The sequence below is a fragment of the Cordyceps militaris genome, assembly GCF_000225605.1.
Source record: "Cordyceps militaris CM01 unplaced genomic scaffold CCM_S00001, whole genome shotgun sequence".
NCBI lineage: Eukaryota > Fungi > Ascomycota > Sordariomycetes > Hypocreales > Cordycipitaceae > Cordyceps > Cordyceps militaris.
The window spans coordinates 2,595,209-2,615,800 of NW_006271969.1; the positions used below are offsets into that span (position 1 = coordinate 2,595,209).

The window sequence follows — 20,592 nt, forward strand, 5'->3', positions numbered from 1 at the left end:
CAGGAGACGCGTGTTGATGATTTAGGTATCGAGGCTAGGGCGGTACCCATGGCGTGGCAGCCGCGTCAGCACGATGTGTGCCAGTGGCCGCCCTTTGGTGCCTGCCCTGTATCTTGTACTGTCTGGGACGGGCAAAATAGCTGGGGTTCGTTCCACTAGCTGGCTTGATTCTTAGCAGGCTGGGCCGATGCGATCGGAGCTTCGATCGGACTCTGCACTGCCTCTGGGAAACACACGGCCTCGACGCGAATCCGAAAATGCAGATGACGATGGGTTTCCTATGGACGTTGTATATAATCTTGCGCAAGACCCATTTGCGAGCTGCTTTGACCAGCTCTAGGATTTTCTCACAGAATTCATTTCTGTAGCTTCTTAGTCCACGCCTTTGAACGATGCTTTCCATGCTCGCCTTTGTCGCACTCGCCCGTGCCATGCCCACCGCGACACAAACCGCCCTTTGTCGCCCAGAGTCTCTCGTATCCCTGTCAAAGAGAGTCGCAGCCGACGCATTCCAGCGCTCCGCCGGCGCGCTCCACGCCGACGGCGGCACCACGCCGCCGCCTCACGACTGCCCACCCGTCCACCCGGTCCTGCGCGCCGCCCTGGCCCTCTTCTGTCTCTTTGTCTTTTTGGTCCTCCTGCATGTTTGGCAAGCCGCCCGGTACAACAGAGTTCGTATGGCTTCTCGCCACCTTTTGTTTCCCTCGGACGCACAAAGCTGACTCTGAACTCCCACAGACCCGGTCCTCGGCACGTACATTGCCGACGACACCAACGACAAAGTTCCCTGCATTCTCCTGGACGATACCGAGTCTCCCTCTTGAATCTTGTCCAAGTTTGGCATTTTTTACGAAAATTTCGCGGAATCGGTACGAGTTATGCGGCGTTTCTGATCAGCCATCATTGGTGGAGTTCCGGCCTTACACCATTACGCTTAACCATAACGCTTCATCAACCAACCATGACGGTGAGCAACATGTCGGCAAAGCTATAAATGTCCTGGCAAATCCAACAAATGGATTTAAAAATTCTACATCATTAAACACACACTGCCTTGCAATCAAGCACAAACACAACCCACTACCTTTCCACCACTACCACTACCACTACCACTTGCAACCAAAGCCCACTTACACACACAACCATGCCTGCCACCATCTTCGCCCGCACTGCCGCCCGCCGCGCCGCCACCTTTAGCACTTCGACCCGCGTCATGGGTCCGTCTGCCGAAGCCGGGATTAGTATGGCCGGCGCGCCTGCTTCTTCTGCCTCGACTGGAGGCGGCAGTTCCTGGGCGTGGCGCAACCTCGCGCCCAAGACGCGCCGGTACGTCAAGTTCGGCGCGGCGACGTGCGCTGCCACAGACGCCGTTGTCTTGTACAACTACCCCGAGTGGGTTGGCCTGAAGAAGACTTCCGAGTAATTGAGCTAGAACACGTTGGATTCTTTGTTTTCCTTTGTTTACGTGGTTAGAATGGACATGGGGTTAGAAGGGGGAGGTGACTCTTTACATTGTGTCCATCCTGATTCATTTTACCAGTCATATCACAAATAATGAAAGTTTTGCTCGTCATTCCCAATCATTGAGTTTCGATAAATCCATTCTATATATCCAAATGAAATACAGATCCCGCCAAAACACCGAAACGAAAACAAAATTCGCTTGCCATGTCAAGTCCCCTACTGCCCACGCATCGAGGCCACGAGGCGCTGGCGGGCACTATCCTTGTGCCCCCTACCTCCTCCATTTTGGGTTGGAGCCGCGTCGTAGTAGCCGTTGGACTCCTCGTAGCCAGCCTCCTTATGCGGACGAGGGGGCGGCGGCCCATGGTGCGGCTGCCCCGACGACGCCGCCGTCGCGTAATATGCCGGGTCCCGCTCACGAGACTGCTCCTGGTAGAAGCTCGGCGCAGCCGGTGCCACATGCGCAACGGGCGCCGAGGGCTGCTGGTACGGCGGTTGAGGCGCCTGCTGAGGACGACCACGTGCATCTACCGCTGGACGGGGACGCTCTTGTCGGTTCGCCTCGGCAGCTGGGCGAGAACGCTCTTCCGGGTAGCCCTGTCGGTTCGCCTCGGCAGCTGGTCGAGGACGCTCTTCCGGGTAGCCCTGTCGGTTCGCCTCGGCAGCTGGTCGAGGACGCTCTTCCGGGTAACCCTGTCGGTTCGCCTCGGCAGATCGACGCGACGGCGCAGGTTGCGGGTTGACAGGCTGTTGCGGTATGGTGCTACGGCTCGTCGTCGGACTGTCCGTGTCCGTGTCGACGTCGTCGTCGGCCTCATCGGCATAGGCGCGCAGATCGCTGCGCATGGCCAAGCTGGCGCAAATGTTGCGCGCCTCCTCAATGGCCTTTTTCTGCTCCTTGAGCATCAGGCGGCGGTCGCGTGTCTCCTTATTCTCGGCGACGATGGACTCAATAGTCGAGTTGGGCATGCGCAGAATCTCGACGGGGTTGAAGAGACGCAGCATGCCGAGGAGCAGGTGGCGCTCCACCACTTGCGTAATGATGTTGCGGGTGAAGATGCGCGCCGTCAGGTCGTAGTAGATCAGCATCTTTTCCAGCACCTCCTCCGCTTCCGTGTACGTGCCGCCATTCGCCGTCGCGTCGGCGCGCCACTTGCGCAGGCGCACCTCGTACTCGGGGTCGAACGGCTGAAGTTCCAGCTCCATGTCGTCCGTCAGGCGCGTCAGTTCCTTGTCGCCGTTGTCGAAGAGCTCGCGCATCTTGGACTCCAAGAAGTGGTAGTGTAGCGGGTCGCGCATGCGCATCGGCCAGATGTGGCTGATGAGGTCGACCAGGAACTCGTTGCAGATGACGCTCAGGTTGTCCTTGTACTCTTGCGCCAGCACGGGCCAGTTGCGCGAGTAGTCTTGGAAGAGAATATACGGAGCGCGGGGGTTGGAGTCAAGGGGCAGTTCGTTGCCGCGAATCTGGCGCAGAAGAGGCTCGACTTCGCGCTGCGCGAAATCCTTCTTGCTCTGGTCGCCCACGGTGCCGGCAGACGGGAGGTTGGCGGTAGAGGGTTCGGAAAAGTTGACTTTGCGGCCCTGCTGGCGGAACAGACGCGCGAACCGCTCGCTTTCCTCGCGGACGCGGGCGCGGAGCTGTTGCGAGGGCGTGCCCTTGGGGCTCGACTGGCGGGCAAAGAAGCGCTCGCCAAACGGGTTCTTGTAGTTGCCGTTAACGGCAGGCGTGACCAAATTGTTGGATGCGGCAAACAGCTCTCCCAAGTCGATTCGCATCTCCTCCACCGTGTCTCTGCCCTCGCCCATCTCCTTGAGCTGGCCCTCGCAGCGCTCGAGCGCCTGCTGGATCTGGCGGCGCAGGCTCTTGACGTGCTTGCCGATGTGGCGCTGCAGCTGGCTGCTGAGCTTCTGACGCAGAGAGGCGATTCCCCATATCTCCGGTGGCAGGTTTGCCCATTTGCCGCGGGTGAAGAATTCCGTCTCGCGACGGTTGCGGTCCGCAGCAGTGGTCCACTGCTCACCCGGGCCAGGGTTCAGCAGGACATACCAGCCCAGCTTGAAGTGGTTCTCTTCGTCCTTATTCATGACGAGCTCCACAAACTTGTCTTCCAGGCCGATGCCCTCGGTCATATCCGGCTTGGTCAAAACACCAATCGTTCTGGATCCGTTTGGATCAAACTGGCGAGTCTTGGTCAGGATTGGAGCCTGGACGTAGTCGTTGTTGCCTCCAATAACGGCAAGAATAATCGTTCGGGAGCTCTTCATATAACGGTCCGAGAGATGTTCGATGGTCGCGATATCGGCCTCGGACTGGTCGCGGTTGGCTACCCGAACCAGGCCAGGCAAGTCGACAAGTGTGAGAAGGGGCATCTCGGGGCCCGTCTTCTCCACGACGAGGATGTCTTTCGCCGCAAATCGTCCAGGAATGTTCTTTGGTGCGATGAGCTCCGTGGCTTCGCGCATCAGCGTCTCAAAGGGCATGTCACCCGTGACGTCACCGCCATACTGGAGCAGCTTGGTCTGCTCGTTGTACGGGCGCGTCTTGTCGGGGATGATGGACACTTTGAGTCGGGCTTCCTTTGCTCTGCGGAGCCGAATTTCGGTGGCGAATCTCGTGCAGGCCCCGGCATCTCGCGGAAACGGGGTGCCGGAGAGGGCCTCGAGGACAGAGCTCTTGCCGGCCGACTGGTCGCCCACGACGACGATTTGCGGGAGCTTGATACTGTCGAGCTGTGCAAATTGTAGTTTGTCGATGAGGTTCAGGAGCTCCGTCTGCTCGCTTGCAAGGCCCTGCGTCTCCAGGGATGATTCGATGGTAGGTGCCATTTCACGTTTGCCAATACCACCGTGTGATGATTGTGAGGTCTTGTGAGAATCACAGGGCAGGCGCCGTCATCTATTTATATTCCCCTACAGAAACGCAAAGGCCAAGCTGTAGCGCGCCGTCTGCGTCATGTGTACGCGGCCGCGGCCTCCAGGCTCGCACTGCTCCCGTCGCTGCTGGCCACCTCAGCTGGCACAAGAGAGACTGCACCACTCGAATGTTCCCGTTCCATGCCGCTCGCAGGGCCACGTAGCGTAGGGAGCACAAAGGGATTGCTTTGGGCGGAGATGACGCAGCGAGCGATGAGCGGCAAGCGCGGCAAGCCTACCAAGCTTAAACGGCAGGCTGTGGCGGCCTCCCGTCGCCAATTGTGGCGCAGTCTTCTCCAGGGTAGCTTGCGCCACAATTGGCGACGGTTCCTTGAGTCTCGCGAACTGATTCTTGCTAACATCAGGCACCATCAGTGGCCGGGCTTTTGCCAACTTGATGCCAACTTCTGGCTGATAAATCACAGCAATCGATTCATTCATTGCCTTGTCCAGTATCAAAGGTTGAGCAGCCAAAGCCACAGGGACAAAGAACAAAGAGTAGGGGGGGGGCGGGTGCCTTTGACAATTTCATTTCTTGCGACTGTCTTTGCTGGAATAATTTGTACAACGCAACACAAACACTGCCTTGTCATTGTTCAGCATTGCTCAGCATTGTTCAGCAGTATTATAGCATTTATCAGGTAGGTCCGCTATTTACACCACGCCCCCCAATGTCTGAATGAAGTCTAATGTTGCCTCCGTGGCCAATCAGCGATCGTTCCGTCTCGGAAGTACATCTGGGGAACCACGGATTGACAACGTATCAACCGCTGGAACTCGGACCTAGAGATCTCGGCTCAGAAACAAGCCTCATTCTCCGGCAAAGCTGGAGAAGTGGATATTCTGTCATGAATAAATCGCGGGGTTGACAATTCACCTTTCAGCAAGAATGGAAGCTCCGTCATTGGTCACATATTGATTGCATTTGCAACCTGTATAGAGCCGATTTCCGACTGAATGAGTGCTTATTTTGGATTCTGCAAGTAGAAAAATTCATCACCCAAGTGTCAAGGCAACATGGAACTCAAGATAGCTCCATTGGTGACAGAATTCCCCAGCTTTTGACCCCGGAATCGTCGCGCGGCATAGATTTCAAGGAGAGGAAAGGCATTGCGCACGAGTAATGAAGTTGAGGGAACCCAATATCTGAGTTCTCGGAAGGCCCAATTATGTTGTCCTAGCCTTGCCGTTTACACCCTTCTGTGCCACTAAACTTTATTATCTGCGCCTCCTCATCCCAGGGCAACCGAGATGAGCAGTGTGCCCGGGAGCCGGGGAGCCGGCTTTGGTCACGCAACAAGCTTCAACTGCCGACTAAACCAGAAGCAATGCAGCGCCACATTATAGTTCCGAATGGAAGGCTGTTTAATTGACTGTGACGTTCGTCCGAGTTGTCGAGGGTAGGGGACTAGTTGCGCCAACTCCACCTAGCTCCCAGTTCTTGGTTGTCGCCCTGTCCGGGGTAACAGCTTTTGCGCGATAGATTAATAGAACGTGTCCCTCGGACAGGAGTGCTTTCATCTTCTCCCACGACTCATTGATATCTTTCCACTGTGTCCCCTTTCTCGCCATCTCAACAAACATGGCCACCGCAGTGCAGGAAAAGCGTGATGACCTCGAAAGTATGGCAAGCACCAAGTACATTGAAGAACTTCCCTTGGGCGGGGCAGAGTACGTATTCATACTGAAATCTAGGAATGAGGTACTGAGAACTTGGAGGAACTGAATGGTCAAAGGTTAACCGAAGATGCCACTGAACAAGAACGCGAGTCCAAGCTTCGATGGAAGATGGACTGGCACATTGTGCCTCTGACCAGCATCATCTTCTGTTAGTCATGACACACGAGACTTTCAAAAACTGCGGCTAATACTTGACCATAGTGTTTTCTTTCATCGATCGTGCCAACATTGGTCAGTAGACATTGGCAGCGGCTTCCCGTGCCCCTCGGCTAACCAGCGTTTCCAGGAAATGCAAGAATTGCGGGCTTGGAAAGGACACTCAACATGCACGGCTATCAGTTCAACATTTCGCTGTCCGTCTTTTACGTGTCGTACATTCTGTTCGAGATCCCGAGCAACATGCTGTGCAAGTGGGTTGGCCCGGGACGCTTCATCCCGGTCGCGACCTTTTGCTTCGGCGTCCTGACCATGTGCACCGGCCTGGTGCCCAACTTCTCGGCGCTCTGCGGCGTCCGCTTCCTGCTCGGCATCTTCGAGGCGGGCATCCTGCCGGGGCTCGTCTACTATCTCTCTCGGTGGTACCGCCAAAGCGAAATGACGTTTCGAATCTCGCTCTTTATTGTGTCGGGGTCGCTGGCGGGCGCCTTTGGCGGCCTGCTAGCTTCTGCGATTCTGAGAATTCCTGGTATTGGCATGCTTCACTCTTGGAGAATGATTTTTGTCATTGAAGGTGCGCTTATCGATACGCTGTCTACATGTCTGACACTTTGACTGACAAGGCAACTACTTGCAAGGCATCGCCACTTGTGTTTTAGGAATCGGAAGTTGGTTCGTCATGGCGAATGGCCCCCAAACGGCAAGATGGCTTTCAGAGGAAGAAAAGGAACTCGCGCTCCGTCGCCTGCAGAGTGAGCGTGGCCACGCCCAAGAACTCGTGGACAAGTTCAACTGGACCAAGACGCGCCGCGGAATCCTCAATCCCGTTGTGCTCGCAACCGGCTGCATCTTCCTGCTCAACAGCATCATTGTCCAGGGCGCGTCCTTTTTCCTGCCGACTCTCGTGGCCACCATCTTTCCGGACAGGGCCATGACGACGAAGCAGCTATTGACCGTGCCGCCATACATTCTCGGCGCCATTTGCTGCGTCGTCACCAGCTATGCCAGCTGGCGCATGAACAAGAGGGGCATCTTTCTCATCCTCTGCGCCGTCATCCCGACAATAGGCTATGCGCTCTTCATTGCCACCCCGAGCCCCAATGTTCGGTATGGCGCCATTTTCCTGCCGTTCTTTGGCATCTACACATATGGCGCCCTCACAAACTCGCATGCCGCAGCCAACGTCGCATCCGACACGGCAAGGTCCTCTGCGATTGCAACAAATGTGATGCTGGGTAACATGGGAGGACTGGCGGCGACCTGGGCATACGTGCCCTCTGACGGTCCCCTGTACAATATTGGCACAGGTCTCAACCTGGCTGCCATGTCTTCGGTCATTATTACCGCTACTTTGTTGTATTTCTGGATTTTAAGGGATAATAAGCGTCGCGAGCACTTGGATCCCGCCGCTGAACTGAGCCATCTAGATGCATCAGAGATCCAGAACCTTGACTGGAAGCACCCAGAGTTTCGCTGGCGAAATTAGATACAATTTCTCAATAAACTTGGCACATAAATTGCTCACTCCTAATGCTTCACTTGACCCTCCGTACAACTTTTTTTCAGGCTGATAGGTGACAAGATTTGCATGACTCTTTGGGCTTAGAAGACTGGTATATCAGCGCTTCAGCGACGTCTCGTGCCACGGCGTGTATACTACTTATCATTGGACAGTTCTTATACATAGACCATATATAGCCTTAGTGAACGGAACATGTGAATCTGTACGAGGCAAAGTATATTGTCTATTTTAAGCGGCAGGTGGACTAGCTCGCAGCCCCAAGTTATCGATGAAAGGGCCATCATGAAAGCCCACCAGATACGCCGGCTCTGTCATCGACTCATTGAAATGCTGCACTTTCGACCAAGCAGGTACAGCAAATGTATCGCGCCCGCGCCAGTGGAGAACCAGCTTCTCACCCTTTGGGGGGGTGACAATAGTGTGGCCCTGTCCCTTGTAGCAGTGGTACAGGAACGAGCTCACATCCTGTGAAGGCTTTGAGATGGAGGATGGACCCAGGCGCTCCGCCTGCACCCCGATGGTGGTGGATAGAGGCCGGCCCTTGGAGTCCCGGTAGTGGAAGATGGAGTACGACTCGGTAGTGTCATCCAGAGCCGCTTGCGTCTTGTGCCATGGATGGCGCCAGTCTGCACCTGCGTCCTCACTATGTCAAGTCAGCGCCCCCCTTCCCGAGACGAACCGAGATGATGCAAACTTACACACTGGGGTATCGATCCTTTTCGTAGCCCTCGGCGAAGTTGACGGGTAGATAGGTGAATAGAGGGAGATTCAAGACGTCCAGCCACACCACGGGCTCACTGCTCTCGTTACCATGGTCGTGCCAATGCCATGTGGGTGTGACCACCACGTCCCCGCGCTGCAGCGGCATCTTCTTGCCCTCGACGGCAGTGAAGCCATTCCCGCCGATGATGAAGCGCGCGGCATAGGCGATATGACGATGAGCAGGCGCGACTTCGCCTGGATTTACCCACTGCAGACCACCGTAGAGTGTGTCAGTGGTGTGCGGAGCCTCTGTAGTTGCGGTTAGCCAGGCTCCGAGAGAAAAAAATGCTGAGCCATTGCTAGAGCTGTTTCGTACTCATCGAAGGGTTCACGAGCATCAACACCCTCCTCTCCGCCATCTGCTCCGTAACAAGACTGCCCGCTTGGGAGAGGAAGGGGAGGCAGTCGTCGTAGCACCAGAGATGCGGCTGGCACGCCGGGTTTGGCGAGGGAGGCACCATGTCGTTCATACGCGCCCAGAGCGGCTCCATGTGCATCTGGGGCAGTGACTGGAGGTATTCTTGCATGACCGAATCGGTCGCCTCAGCTGCAGTACTCGAAACCATGGTTCCGAATGGGTTCAAGAGTGCGCTGAAAGATGCGAAGTACTTGGTGTCAGCAAATGTATAAACACACAGACAAGGCAAATGCGCCAAAGAGAGACAAGCTCAGCGATCGAATTATAAGTAAATTACTCCCCGCGATTATATTCTGGGGAGCAGAAGGCGGGGATGTCCCATCAATTCATGGTTGGATGTAACCATCTCGCGTGGCGAGCATTCCGAACATCGCGGGCACCGCTCCGGCCGGACCATGCCGTGATTGGTTCGTCCCTTCCGACATCTCGGCATGCGCCCGAACGCTTGGCACCGAAGCGACAACTTGCGTAGTGTTACCATTCTGCCAATGAAATACCAGTAAAATATTTCCATTAAATAGAGTGTCCTTTCCGAACTATACTGTTGTATGATGAGTATCGTACGCAATTGCATCATTCAGCGCCATCTCCCTCGAACTCGCACAATGACGTCCTGGTCCCGCCTCGTTCGCTTCCAAGCTGCCGACGGCAGTGAGAAACTGGGCGATTTACTCGTCAAAGATGAACAAGACTTGGCTCTCAAGTGGCAACGTGGTGAATTGCAGGCGGTAGAGTTGCAGGGCAGCAGTCTCTTTGGGCCGCTCGCTCAGGGAGACGCCATCAAAGTTCAGAAGCTGTTGCCGGTTCTCCGCAGATCCGACGTGCCGATCATCAGGTGCATTGGTCTCAATTACATGAAACACAGTAAGCATAACCTGTACCGAATTATGGCTGTCTCCCTGACTGACATTACTGCAGTTCAAGAGGGCGGCCGCAACCCACCGCCGTACCCTTCCGTCTTCATCAAGCCGAGCACTTGCCTGTCCGGTTTTAGTGAAGACATTCCTATTCCTGTCATTGCACAGGAAGGAACCCTCGACTATGAAGGTGAATTGGTATGCATTCCTCGCGATGACGGTAGACTGTGGTTGAACTCGGCTAACCAAAATCACAGGCCATTGTGATTGGCAAAGACGGTCGCAACATCAGCAAAGAAGCTGCCCTCGAGTACGTCGCAGGATACTGCACCTCAAATGACGTGTCCAACAGAGCATGGCAAAGAGATCCGGCCAAAGCCGGCGGTGTGCCACAGTGGTGCTTCAGCAAAGGCTTTGACAAGTTTGCTCCTCTTGGGCCGATGATTGTGAGCCCTCGAGTTGTTGGAAATGCATCGGGCCTACACCTGCAAACGTTTGTCAATGGCGAGGAGCGTCAGAATAGCCCGACCAATGACCTTCTCTTTGGAGTCGAGGAGCTTGTCTCGTTTTGCAGCCAAGGCACAACTCTCGAAGCAGGTACTGTGATTTTGACGGGAACACCGTCCGGAGTCGCCATGGGCATGAAGGAGCCAAAATACCTCAAGGATGGCGATGTAGTCGAGGTCAAAATCAGCCAGCTGGGGAGTGTTAAGAATACCATGGTATTTGAGAAGTAGACAAAGAACTGTACAATCGTTCTCTTGCAGAATTTACATGACATTGCGTTCATCCACTTAACAAGTTCCACGAGGTCACTTCGTTCAGCCACGCGTAATTCTCAACCTCGACATCAAAATTAATATCGTCAAAGTTGAAGTTGAAGTCGAATCCGTCCATCATCTTCTGAGCACCGGCGTTCGACGGGAAGTCGTAGCTTATTTTCGGCGTGTCTATTGCCGACGCTTCCTGGGGCTCCGTATCCGGCTGCGGCACGCCACCTATGCTCGACAGAATCTTGGTCGACAAGATTCGAAGCGCAGTGACACATTTCTGCGCTGACTGGCTGACGTGCTGGAGTGTCTCGAAGACGTGGATTGCTTGCTCCCAGGACTGGTTGATGTCGTCGGCCGGGAAGACGTCCGGGCGCAGTTTAGCGGCAATCAGCACCGTCGACGCTGAGAAGAGGTAATACAAGCGGTACCACCAGGCAGGCAACAGGCCCACGGTGCCGTCGGAGACTTGGTGATGGAAGAATGTGCGGATCGTGGCTCTCGCTGTGGCGACGCATTCGAGCGCGCATTGCTTGTGCAGCCTGCTCGCGAGCCGCTCCGTGTCGGATTCCGTCGCTGCATGAGGCAAGCATACCAAGCTGAGAATAGGGCGGAGGAGCAGGATCCTCGCGTGCAGGAAGCGCAGACGGAGAATGATGCTGGGACGTGCCGCGATTGTCCCCAAGGTGTGCTGCTGCAGCTGCTTCGGAAGACTCTGCTCCCAGTCCGACATGTCGCCGTCAATTTGGACAATGTTGGCCAAGTCGCTGACGGCTCGCTGGCCTGGCTTCAAGCGTTGTGCGCGTTGAGTGGGACCGGAATATAATGTCTCGACTAATTTTTGGTTGATTTCATAGAGCTCGACGGACTTGACGAAGAATGCGACGTCTGTGGAGTCCTCTGGTGTCTGCGAACCCTCTTCCGCGAGAGCTGGTAAGGGGACGCTGCTGGCAAGCTCAGCGGATATCATTGCTGGACGTCCGTGGGTGAGCGCGACCATTCTTGGCTTGTTAGTAGTTTCACAAGTACAAGTTCATTACGCAGAGCACTTACCTATCCATCAAAACACACCCGTACCATAGCTTGCGATAGAGTTCCCTGTCGGTCGTGGATGCTTTGGCGGCTGAAGTCTCGGGCAAGTGCAATCCCAGACTCTGGGCTGTACGGACCGCAAGGCCTACCACCATCCAGGTTTGGTGCGGCGAGTTGGTCGACTGCAAGTATTGGCTTGTGATTAACAAGTACTGGACCACTTGGAGGCTGCCCGGATCCCATATCGTGAGTTGCACAAGATCCTGCGCCCGCTGAAAGTAGTCCTGGCTCGTGTCGTTGCGGACCGTAGCATCCTGGCCTTCGTGTAGTTGAGTCGAGAGCGCAAAAACAATATTCAAAGACGCCAGGAAGACAGGCTCGTCTGTGTCGAGAGGCTCGCCAGCGAACAAGCGAGTGTAGCAGTCGTCCCAGTGTCTTTTGTTGAGAAACGGGTACAGCGGGTCAATATAGAGCCAGTATGTTCGCATCAGCTCGTCGGCGAGCCTGCGCGTAGGCAAGAGGGCGTTTTTGGGGTCATGGCGACGTTTGAAAGCCAGCTGAGCCGTTGGCAAGTGCCCCGGTCCTTGAGTCCCGGCGGGGTGGCTGTTGGGCGAGCGGCCCAGACGGGAGTCGACAGCGGCCTTAATCTGGGCGGTGAATGAGCCAGCGCTGCTGCTGCCAAAAAACTCGGTTGTGGTCTCGTCACCAATGGCCGTCATGGAATCAGCAGTATGCGCGGGTCTGGCTTCTCCTGCCTGTAGCGATGAATGCGGCTGGGCGAAGTCCGAGCTGGTCGGAGCCGGCCTTGCTTCAATGGGCCTATGGACGGGAGGAAGAGCACCGCGCAAGGGCCGGCCTGCGCCATTGTTCAACCTATGGGCGGTGATTCTCGCTGGCTCAGAATCGTTGCTGATGGCCGCCTTGTTGTGGGCGGGCAGTGATGCCGCGTTTGCGCTGTTGGGTGGTGGAGAGACATTGGAGCTGCCGCCATAGTGACATTTGTCGCGCTGGTCCAACTTGCGCGAACAATGACCACATGCTACATTGCAGTCAGTTTCTGAAGACGTCCCAAGGATAGGAACGGCCTTTTTTTGAATGGTGATGGCATACCTGGCCGGACGCCGTCACACTTGACCTTGCGACTCCGACAGCGATCGCACGCAACGTCAATCTTGAGCCGCTTTCTGCGATGGACCGGCGGCACAGATGCCGGTAATTGACCGTCCGCGGGTGGAATCAGCGCGGACATTTCATTCGCAGAGAAACAATGATTCCGAATTGCGGCGAGAACAGGGGCTGCAGCAATCAATCTATCGTCGGCTAGGTAAATGGTTGGTGCTAGAGGAAGCCTATCAGCGCGCGACCCGAGCGCGAATGCCGAAAGATGGAGGTGGAGTTCCCTTCTCCACAAAGCGCTCGGAAGCAGGCAGGATGAATAATGGAATGTAGAATATAGCCTCTCTATTCAGATAAAGAAGCATGTCGCATTAATCAAGGAAAAAATCATCCTAAATTTGGGATAAAAACTTTGATATATTATCCAAGACTGAGCACAATCCGGCGGCTCCGGTAAAAAACTGCCGTGTCAATAGCAAGTTGCTTAACACGAATGCATCGCATTGCGTACTAATTCAGCCACGGGAATATGACTCTTATTCTCCAAATATTTCATTTTCAGTCGCGCCTTTTCAATTTTTGTTCAACCTGAATTTCTTTTTATTTCCCTAGCTCTACTTCAGTTGCCACTTACGATTCATCCAAGTCACGCCCGTTTTGAGAAGGCCTTAAATGTACAAAGTATGTAATTGTAATTTGTATACTGCAAATATTTATGTACGTATAATAATAATGAGAATGTAAAATAAAGCTGTCGGACTTTTGGAACCAACTGTCAAGCCATGAAACACGCGCAAACCTATGGTACAACTTAGTTCTTCTGGGCCCAGCCGAGACGGTTGTTGCCACCATCGAAGATGACGTAGGCAGCCTTCAGCGCAATATCGCCAAAGATATTGAGAGGAATGTTGCCAGCAGCTTGAATACCACCAAAGCATCTGCCGTCAGAGCCCTGGGCGTACTTGATGATGGCGCCAGGGATGGTGATGATGCCGCCTCCGACGCGGAACGGGAAGTCAGGGAGCTGTTCGCCGCAGTTGAAGACGAAGCCGCCCTCCTGCTGGTCATACTCGGCGCTCTGGACGTTGGCGTAGTAGCTCTGGACGCTCTGGTTGTCGAGGAGGAGAAGAGTCGTGCCAGTGTCGGCAATGGCCTGAACATCACCGTACATGGTCGTGGCACTGAACCCCCAGAATCCCTGGCTGCTGTCGACATCCACGTAGCTGGCCTGCTCGGCGCCGCTGGGGATCTTGCCAAAGATGTAGCTGCCAGGTGCGTTGTGCTTCAGGTCGGCGACAAAAAGAGGGGAATCAAGCTGAGGCTTGACATTGTCGAACCACGTCTTTTGCTTCTGGGGCGTGACAGTGTTGAGCTGGGAAAAGGCAAGGCCGAGAAGACCGTCGCTCTGACCCTGGGCAAACTGCTGAGAAACCTCCTGGGCAGCCTCGACAGCCTGGCCCTTGACAGTCAGACCACCAACGGTAACGTCATCGGTGTAGACGTCGCCAGAGCAGTTGGAGCCATCACCGTAGGATATCTCCCAGGTAGCACCACTAAGCCTCTTGGCAGAGGAGCTCCGCGAGGGGTCGTACTTGGTCTGGAAGCCGGCACCCTCGGTCTGGGTGGAAAAGACCCAGAGGTCAGAGCTACCAGTATCAAAGTCCAGCTTGAGCGTCTGGCCGGCGCCAATCTGGACGTCGACGAGGTACTCTAGGTCGCCCCGGATAGAGTTGGCAGTGGCGGTGCCAGCAGCGCGCTTGGCGTTTGTGTTCTTATCAGCAGCAACGGCAATGTGGTCAGGAACGGCCTTGCCGTACTTCTTGTAAGCGTTGGCGAGAGCCTGGGGGCCGTTGCGGGAGGAAAAGTTTGGGTTGGCAGTCTGCTTCAGCTCAAAAGAGCCAGAGGCTCTGGGCATGGGGTTACCAGAGGCGAAGCCGGCTACCAGAGCGGCGACGAGGAAGCTACCAAAGGACTGCATTTTAAGGAGTGAATAGTGATGTGGAAAGGACAGAAGAAGAAAAGTAGATGTTGATGATGATTTCATACTTTGAATCCGGAGCAAGGGAAGACATCTTTATACATGGCATAACTTGTCCAAAGCCAACTCGTGGTGTTGACAAGGTTCCATCGTGGCATTGCATGAACTACACGAAATTGGAAGGTCACTCGCAAATGGAGTCCCAAATTGACAGAATCTACAGGCCAAGTCGGGATGGAGGCTGGAGGGCTGGTTGGTCCGATGGTGGCTGAAGACTCGAGAGTACCACAGTGTGGAATTAAGACCAGGCTCACATGCACCGCGTACAATGTGGTGTGACACGACTCGACGAACTTTTGTTCAAGCGCAGAGGCAGGAGCCAATAGGTTCATGGAATATCGGTGGACACTCTGCGCTGATGCAGATGTCAGTTGTTGTTTTGAGTTTGACAACCTGCTTGGTTGGATAGTAGTGATGTTTGCGACTTGCGAAGGCAATGATGGGGCAAATCACGCCGTCCCAAGATTGGAAGGGGTCGCCGTTGGGCCTTGTTGCCTTTTGCCACTTACAGGGATTGTGGCAAACCAGACAGAGTCTAACGGGGGATACTTCAAGTCAGGAGGAATCAGCACCGAGATTCAAGTAGAAGTTTCCACGAATAGCGCAACACGAGGATCGTCATCTAGTCTGAAGCTATATTATTCTCATATGCCTTCAAGGATTGGTACCGAGCGAAGCCTGGCAAATGGGACCAGGAGTCGCATAGCGGGAGCCGGACCCGAAGCGCCTTCCTAATTTGGCAAAACCACATGTTTGAGGGAGGGCCAATCATTGCGCCTTTGGGGAGTGTCGCCCACGTTGTGGGATAAGGCGACTCTCTTGGTCGGAACTCGGGGGGCGCCGTCGACCGCGGAAGGCGTCGTCTGACCCTTGTACCACGACCTATCGCGCAAACGACCATGCGTCGTTAAAGAGGATGCGATGCGCCTTCTAACTAGTAAACTCCGGGGCTAGGAGGTTAGCGTTAGGAGAAAAGGGAGTGGGCGCGACAAGCCGATCTCTGGATGCTACCGTGTCACCGCCGCATCGATTGGCACGGCGTCTGGAGACGAAATTCTCTGTAAGCCGCACGATCGAATTGAGATGCCAAGGGGATAGTTAGCGTGCCTGTCAAAGTGTGTCCCACTTTGTTCGGCGGCTTGCCACCCCATCTACAAGTTGTCACAACTACTATGGGACATTTGGCAGCTGCGCCCATGGCTTGCTTGACGTTTGAAGCTTATCCCCGTGTGGACTCTCCTTTATTCTCCGTCATTATTTCCCCCCCATCTACGAGAAACACGAGCACAACACACGAGCTCGGTCGGCCGACGAGAACTGGTCCCTAATTAGATTCAGGTATGAGTTTGAGGGGAAATGAAAGGACCCAGTTCATGGGCAAATAGAAACCCAGCATCGCAAGCCCTCCCAGCATCTGCAACAACTCGCCTCGCTTCCCGCCTCCCGGCTTGGCGATGGGTGGGCGCAAGTCTTGGCCCTGGGGAAGCCAAGCCAAGCCTCGCTGGGGAGGAAGTCGTCTTGCGTCCGACAGACACCGGCCCAGGGTAGCGCCCTTTTGCCAGCTACAATGACGCATCAACGATGAGTCGCGCCTTTTTGCTTGAACCCGGGTTAGCCTAACTGCATTCTGGTCAAAACGCCCACCAGTCGGCGAACTACCGGCGCGGGCGAAGCCCGGAGTAGAAGCACTGGCTGGCTATAGTAAATTCGCCATGATTTCAGAATGCAGAATGACATCGGCCGCCCGAAAGAGCGCGGAGCAGTAGTTTCGGCTATCCTCCGTTCATGAGCCCAGCTATAGGTGATACAATTGAGTGGATATGACAATTGGTGGTGTGGTGGACAAATAGTACATACAGGCCTTGGAATCAGAATGATGTCGCGTAGCAAAAGTGCCTTAAGTACCATAGGTACTCCTTTTACCCGAAACGAGAAGCTCGTAAAATTGCGAGAGAACGTTTGAGCCCAAATCAGATTTACTATCAACTTGATCTATAGTCTCGGCCTACTGATTCTCCTGGACCGATTCTGCCAGCAAAAGTCGTCGGTCTAGGTTCATCTGATAAGTTCAGGGCAGGAAGTCAAAATTGATCTAGTCTTTCCATCTACACACACTCCTCTTCCACCGCATACCATTCCGCCACTTGACTTGCCGAGTCCTCTTCATTTCTCAACGACTCACACGCTTCCGCTACAGTCGTCGTCAGCACCCGGAACGCAGTCAGCGGGTTGTCACCATATACATCCACATAAACAAGCCACAGTCCCTGCGCTTCCCAGTCTGTGTCGTGCACGACGAGGAACCCCCATGGAAAGTACCTCATATTATCTCTATTGTCATGGCCGTATTGAATATGGGCGTCCAGGGCTGATTGGAGGCTGGACTGGTAGAGGGATGGTGCAGGCGCGGACCGGATGAGATGAACATTGTCTGAATTCTCCATCTCAAGCACGTAGTCGTCCTCCCATGTCGTCGCTAGTTGGCGTAGCCTAGACTCGGAGACTTCGCTTTTGAGGGAATAAAGGGCCCATGGAATAAAAGCCCGGACTATTAAATCGCCCTTTATGATGCTCGGGACGGCATCGGGGAGAAGATAAATGTTTTCTTTGTCTTGAGAGGTCGCCATGTTGAAGGCTTGATATACCAAAACTGGTAAGCCACGAGGAAACAGGCGTGCCTTCACCTGCTGTTCCGAAAACCACTCAGAAAGCGGGCGCTTATTGGCAAAAGCATCATATTCGTTAAAACATTATATACTCAATTATTCTTATAAACAATTCTATATGTACCTTGTAACTTCAATAATTCTTCATCAGCAGCGCTAACCATATTGAGAATGAAAGGTGAAGTTCATACACCTGATGATATGACACATGTTCGCAGCGTTCTTCAAGCTAGACAATGCGTAGGATATTACTAATGATATTGTATTTAAAGATATGTATCAGGTCTATAATACGCTTTTCTTCTCCCGGTCCCCATGCTGCCTACTCAGCTCCCACATGCTCCTCCACCATGGTATACTCGCTATTTCTCCTCCAGCTTTCGCCTTTGTAGTAAAGGCCAACAGGCACTGAGACTACCACTAGGGTAGCCAGCGCGTAGACGGTAAAGCCCCAGCCATAGCCAATAGCATTGATGAGCTTGTCAATCGCCAGCGGCAAGAAGGCACCCGCGAGGCAGCGGATGACAATGACGGCAGTTAATGCCGACGCGGAATAAAGACCGCATGCATCGACGACGTAGGCAGTCAAGGGCGTAAAGGACATGATGAGGGACATGCGGACCCAGATGCAGGAGGTGAGGAAGACGTAGATGCTCCAGTTGTACTCGGCGCACCAACCGTAGAGCGCAACGCCAGGAATCATGGTGACGGCACCTATAATGGCAATTGGCAGGCGAAATTCTGGCAGCCCAACTCCATCGTTCTTGTCGCGAAGCTTGATGTAGATGGCGTCCAGCCATTGCTTGCAGACCATGATGCCAATGAGAGATCCGATGGCTACAATGTGTTAGCTTGACATTCCTGATGAGACAACATGATTCATTACCATTGGAGAAGAAGGAAAATCCAGCGGCCGTAGGCGATAGGTGGTAAACGTCCTCGATAATTCTGGGCATGGTGATGGCAGCCACGTAGAAGTGTGAGAACATGATGGCAATGTAGAATGAAATCACCATGAGCACACCGCTGCTAGCCAGAACAGTCGCCGGCCGCGCGATGGACAGCCAAAGCGACTTGTAGGTGTGTTTGGTCGGCGGCTTATCCATGTCCGATGCCAGGCCGGCGGCGGCCACTTTAGCGGCGCGGCGGCGGAGAATGGCTGGCGTGTAGGTCTCGCGGAAGAAGACAAACGATATGGAGTAGCACACGGTGGCCAGGACGACGCTGACCAGGACGATGACGCGCCAGCTGAGCGTCTCAATGGCGGCGCCGCTAAACGCGGGGCCGATGGAGCTGCCGAGCAGGGGCGCGAAGAGGATCATGCTCACGGCGGTGCCGCGCTGGTCGGGGACGAAGATGTCGCCGATGATGGCGGGGCCGAGGACGTTGATGGCGACGGCGGCGCCGGTGAGGGCGCGGGTAAAGATGAGGAAGCGCAGCGTCGGGGCGAGGGCACCTAGGGCGAGGGCGGCGACGAAAAAGACATTGGCTGTGTTGATGACAGGGCTGCGGCCAAAGAGCTCCGAGAGGGACCCGATGAGCAGCGGGCCGGCCGCCTCGCCGAGCTCCCAGATGGTTACGAGAAGCACCTCGGAGGAGGTGTCGTCGGGGCGGCCACCGAGGTCGCGGGATATGCGACGGGCTACCGGGACGACGGACACGCAGGAAAAGGTGCTGCGTTTTGTGTTAGCGGATCAAAGTCAGGATGGCGACAAGATGTACATTACATACACGGTAAAGGCAGACATGGACAGCAAAAAGACAATAAACCACTTAAACGACGGCGTCCACTCGAGCGGATTCTCCTGGTCGCCGTCCGGTTGAAAGCTAGTGGTAGCGCCGATGGTCTCGCCCGAGCCGGCCAGGGTCTCGTCGGTATCGCGCCGCGCGACCAGCAGCGGCGCCGACTCGTGATCCGCAGTAGCAGGAGGCATGTTGGACAAGGGAACGAGGAGGCGTCAAAATCAATGTGAATTGAAGAAGCGCAAGAAGCGCGTAAGAAGAAAAAAGGGAAGCGGCGACCCGTCGGGGTGGAGGAAACAAATCAGTCAGAGTCTGACGTTGCGGGTCGGTTGCTGATTAGTGTCGGATGGGGCTGAAGCTGTAATTAGTTACCATACCACCCTCAATTTGCGTGCTTCCGAGGGCGCCAAGACGCTGCTCTTATCATCCAGAGAAGAGAAGAGGTGGACGGGGTAGAAGACGAAGAAGGCGAGCCATTTTTTTGTTCCCGAAAGGAGTTGGGGACAAGTAGCTGCCTTCGGAATGGGATATCGAGACAGTGTGAGAGATACCATGACCTAGACATGCAGCGAGCTAAGAATGAAGCTGAGAAGGCGGAAATACATGTACGGGCACGACAATGTGACAACACCGCCCGGCTGTTCGGACGGGGGATGCCGGTCGCGGACGTTCCCCGAGTATGCAGCTCGTGAGGTCAGGGAGGCTGCAGGGTGGTTCGGAGCGGCTGCATCGAGCAGCAATAGCGGACAGGTGATGCAGAGGAATACGCCGGCGCCATGTTTCTGCAGCAAACGTTTGCCCACGGTCGTCACGTCGATATCGAGATGCCTCGCTTGTTGTTCGTTGAAGCGGGCAATTCGCGATTTGCTTCGCTATTTTGGGACGGCGGGGGCTTGACGTGGCTGGAGTGGCTGGAGCCGGCGTCGCGCCACACATCGCCATTTATCTTGGGAGAAAAAAGAGAAAAGGCAAATTCGTGGTTGACTTTCAACTTCCACCGCCATCACCACTTGCCTCGATACATTGATTTTATGGTATCAACGTAGGTGGGCTGCAGCTGTGCCTCGCACTGCATGCTGCGCCAAGCCGCCTTGACAGAAGCTCTGTCACACGACTCGGTCTGCATGGCGTTTTCCCATCTCAAACCCCCTTGCCCGAACGGCTACGGCGGCAAAGCACGCCAATCTTCTGGACGAGGAACAAAATGCGCCGGGGACAGCAACATCGCAGTGGCAATGGCATAAAAAAGACCTGGGTCAGTTGCGCGCATTCTCCCCACCTGGTTTGCTGCGTTCGCCCTCGACACAGTCCATCGTGACACAGTACAGGTCGTCATCTGATGCCGCGGCAACGCGGTCATGTAACCCAAGTTGGATTATGTCATACTTGTTCTCTACGCCAGTTCACCATGTAGACAGTTGGCCATGATCCAGGCCTAGCCCTGCATTTTTG

The 20,592-nt window shown here is 54.8% G+C and overlaps 7 protein-coding genes across 7 annotated transcripts; 2 read left to right on the forward strand and 5 right to left on the reverse strand.

Annotated features, from left to right (window-relative positions):
- Window positions 1–485: 485 nt before the first annotated feature.
- On the reverse strand, window positions 486–4,293 carry CCM_00821 (GTP-binding protein; the record flags this gene model as incomplete). Its single annotated transcript, XM_006665980.1, has 4 exons — window positions 486–638; window positions 759–826; window positions 1,135–1,428; window positions 1,692–4,293. The coding sequence occupies 4 exons, from the start codon at window positions 4,291–4,293 to the stop codon at window positions 486–488; spliced, it is 3,117 nt and encodes a 1,038-aa protein (XP_006666043.1).
- Window positions 4,294–5,962: 1,669 nt separating this feature from the next.
- Window positions 5,963–7,702, forward strand: CCM_00822 (MFS transporter; the record flags this gene model as incomplete). The annotated part of the gene is made up of 5 exons (XM_006665981.1): window positions 5,963–6,051; window positions 6,117–6,208; window positions 6,262–6,291; window positions 6,347–6,790; window positions 6,840–7,702. 5 exons carry the CDS (start codon window positions 5,963–5,965, stop codon window positions 7,700–7,702), a joined length of 1,518 nt encoding a protein of 505 aa, XP_006666044.1.
- A 264-nt stretch (window positions 7,703–7,966) lies between these two features.
- Window positions 7,967–9,066, reverse strand: CCM_00823 (gentisate 1,2-dioxygenase, putative; the record flags this gene model as incomplete). Its single annotated transcript, XM_006665982.1, has 3 exons — window positions 7,967–8,381; window positions 8,437–8,749; window positions 8,817–9,066. 3 exons carry the CDS (start codon window positions 9,064–9,066, stop codon window positions 7,967–7,969), a joined length of 978 nt encoding a protein of 325 aa, XP_006666045.1.
- A 457-nt stretch (window positions 9,067–9,523) lies between these two features.
- CCM_00824 (fumarylacetoacetate hydrolase) lies at window positions 9,524–10,512 on the forward strand (the record flags this gene model as incomplete). The annotated part of the gene is made up of 2 exons (XM_006665983.1): window positions 9,524–9,973; window positions 10,033–10,512. 2 exons carry the CDS (start codon window positions 9,524–9,526, stop codon window positions 10,510–10,512), a joined length of 930 nt encoding a protein of 309 aa, XP_006666046.1.
- Window positions 10,513–10,561: 49 nt separating this feature from the next.
- CCM_00825 (Fungal specific transcription factor) lies at window positions 10,562–12,826 on the reverse strand (the record flags this gene model as incomplete). Its single annotated transcript, XM_006665984.1, has 3 exons — window positions 10,562–11,546; window positions 11,599–12,616; window positions 12,688–12,826. The coding sequence occupies 3 exons, from the start codon at window positions 12,824–12,826 to the stop codon at window positions 10,562–10,564; spliced, it is 2,142 nt and encodes a 713-aa protein (XP_006666047.1).
- A 678-nt stretch (window positions 12,827–13,504) lies between these two features.
- On the reverse strand, window positions 13,505–14,775 carry CCM_00826 (endothiapepsin precursor; the record flags this gene model as incomplete). The annotated part of the gene is made up of 2 exons (XM_006665985.1): window positions 13,505–14,665; window positions 14,740–14,775. 2 exons carry the CDS (start codon window positions 14,773–14,775, stop codon window positions 13,505–13,507), a joined length of 1,197 nt encoding a protein of 398 aa, XP_006666048.1.
- Window positions 14,776–17,719: 2,944 nt separating this feature from the next.
- Window positions 17,720–19,331, reverse strand: CCM_00827 (Major facilitator superfamily transporter; the record flags this gene model as incomplete). The annotated part of the gene is made up of 3 exons (XM_006665986.1): window positions 17,720–18,234; window positions 18,284–19,071; window positions 19,129–19,331. The coding sequence occupies 3 exons, from the start codon at window positions 19,329–19,331 to the stop codon at window positions 17,720–17,722; spliced, it is 1,506 nt and encodes a 501-aa protein (XP_006666049.1).
- Between the last annotated feature and the right edge of the window lie 1,261 nt (window positions 19,332–20,592).